The sequence below is a fragment of the Condylura cristata genome, unplaced genomic scaffold (assembly GCF_000260355.1).
Source record: "Condylura cristata isolate star-nosed mole 26May11 unplaced genomic scaffold, ConCri1.0 scaffold00066, whole genome shotgun sequence".
In the NCBI taxonomy this organism is placed as follows: Eukaryota; Metazoa; Chordata; class Mammalia; order Eulipotyphla; family Talpidae; genus Condylura; species Condylura cristata.
In genome coordinates, this window is record NW_004567167.1 from 627,352 (window position 1) to 629,522 (window position 2,171).

The 2,171-nt window shown below is 75.2% G+C and overlaps 1 protein-coding gene across 3 annotated transcripts; it reads left to right on the forward strand.

The window, feature by feature from the left end:
• Positions 1–33: 33 nt before the first annotated feature.
• ZNF446 (zinc finger protein 446) lies at positions 34–2,159 on the forward strand. Of its 3 annotated transcripts, none has more exons than XM_012734703.1 (4): positions 34–1,098; positions 1,162–1,348; positions 1,440–1,534; positions 1,807–2,159. In XM_012734703.1, exons 1-4 carry the CDS (start codon positions 550–552, stop codon positions 1,936–1,938), a joined length of 963 nt encoding a protein of 320 aa, XP_012590157.1. In that variant the 5' UTR covers positions 34–549; the 3' UTR covers positions 1,939–2,159. The 3 variants fall into 3 exon arrangements, with proteins under 3 accessions (XP_012590157.1, XP_012590156.1, XP_012590155.1); XM_012734702.1 differs by having other exon boundaries at positions 34–202; positions 745–1,098; positions 1,440–1,908; XM_012734701.1 differs by having other exon boundaries at positions 1,440–1,908.
• Positions 2,160–2,171: the final 12 nt, after the last annotated feature.

Sequence of the window (2,171 nt, forward strand, 5' to 3'; positions counted from 1 at the left end):
GGCGACGCTCGGCCGTTGCCCTGGAGAGAGCGGAAGTGCTCCGGCGGTTACCGAGGCGATGGCTGGGCGGGGAGACGACGCCCCGAGGGGGCGGGCGCAGCGCTGATTGGCTGGGACGGCCACGCCCCACCACGCCTGCCAATAGGCGTGGGCTGACGCGCACATGCGCAGGATTCCAAGGTCCCCTCTGCCTCAGCCGTTGGTGAGTCCCCGGGCTCGGATGCCAGCAAGGGGAGGGGTCCGCGAACTCCGCGGTCTGCACGTGCCCCCGAGGGGCAGGGCCCCTTAGTCCGGAGCGGCCTCAGTACGGGCGGAGGCCGCGCCCCCCTTCCCCATGGAGGCTCATGGGAAACGTAGTCCACGGGAACGGCGGGGGCCTTCGCAACAGGCGCCTCATTGGCCAAAGCTACGCGCGGGGGGTGGGCGGTGCCTGTACCGGATGTGCCCTGGGACGCCTGCGCGTGATAGAACCGACTGGGTGGGGCGGGGCCGTCACCGTGCGGGGCGGAGCTTCCCCGGAGGCGGGGTCCTGAGGGCGTGGCTTTCTGAATGGGCGGGGCGTCCCGGAGGGCTGCCCGCCCGGTCCGTCTCCTGCCCCCTTCCTCGCCCCGCCCCCAACGCCCCCAACGCCCCTGGGGACCTGCTTGGCCTTTGGGCCTCCGCCGCGCCCCCTGGGCCTTCACACCCTGGCGCCCCCTCGGTGTGGGCCTTGGCCTGGCCGCGCTCACCCCTCCGTCCCTGCAGGCTGCCGTGGCTGACCCCAGGACTCCCAGCACTATGGCATCGCCCCCGGGCCCCGAGAGCCTGTCCTCAGGGGACCCCGAGGCCGCGCGGCTGCGCTTCCGCGCCTTCCGCTACCGGGACGCGGCCGGGCCGCGCGAGGCCCTGGCGCGGCTCCGCGCGCTCTGCCGCCGCTGGCTGCGGCCCGAGGCGCGCTCCAAGGAGCAGATGCTGGAGCTGCTGGTGCTGGAGCAGTTCCTGGGCGCGCTGCCCCCCGAGATCCGGGCCTGGGTGCAGGGCCAGCGGCCGGGCAGCCCCGAGGAGGCCGCTGCCCTGGTGGAGGGGCTGCGGCGGGATCCCGCGCCCCTGCTGGGCTGGGTGAGTGGGGCCGCGCCCAGGGGTCGGGCGGCCTGAGCGCCTGTGACCGGCCACGTCCCTCAGATCGCAGTCCAGGTCCTGCGGCAGGAGGTGGCCCCGGCAGCCCAGGAGACAGAGGCGCCCCTAGCTCCCGGGCCGCGCCCGGGCTCGGCCCTGGAGAAAGCCCCTGCCGACGCGGGGGGCCCGGGCCCTGCGCCTCCGCTCGGCTGCTGTGTGAAGGAGGAGCCCGATGCAGAGCAGCCGCAGGCGGGTGAGGGCAGCCGGCGGACACCCTCAAGTGGCAGTTGTGCGGGAGAGTGGAGGTCTGGTGCGCCCACCTGAGCCCCTCTTCTCGCCGCCAGCCCCCTCCAGCCCTGCAGTGCCGACCCTGAGCCCTGGGGGGCGCCTCGGACACCAGGACCCGGCCTCCTCCGCGTCCCACCCGCCCCGGACCCAGGTGAGCACCCCAGCAGGAGGCCCGTGCGCCAGGCAGACACCGGTCACCAAGGGCACGGGCGCATCCTTGGTGACCGGTGTCTGCGCTCCAGCCGGCCCAGCTCCCTGTCTGGGGCTGAGTGGGGCCCCCCAGGTGGTGGAGCCCGGGGTGTGGCCCCTGGCGGGACCGCGGGGCCCCTGGCCAGGGAGAGCTGGTCTGGAGACCGTCTGGGGGGAGGGGGCCCCCTCCCCTGGTCCTGAGGCAGCATCTGATCACTCAGCCCCCTTGCGCAGGTGCAGGTGGGGAGGGGCATGATGGACACCTGGCGGTCTGGCAGCTGGCGGCCTCCGGGCCCCCCAGGGCAGAATGGGGTCGTCCCCCCAAGGACATGTCCTCCGCCGCCTCCCCGTGGAGCCCCGGGCTGAGCCGCGCCGGCGGTGTGGAGCTCGCAGCGGTGCGGGCCCTGGCCGCCGGCCCCTGGTATTGTGTGGGTGGCAGGCCTGCCAGGCAGGAGGGGCCCCACGGGGGACCCCCTCGGCCGCCCCACCCAGCCAGGCCCAGCCTGGCGCCGCCGTGTCCCACTGGCCGCAGCCTCTGCTGCTGCTGTCCCCTGCCCGGTGCAGGTCCCGCTCTGGGGGCGTCTCGCTCTTCACCCCCC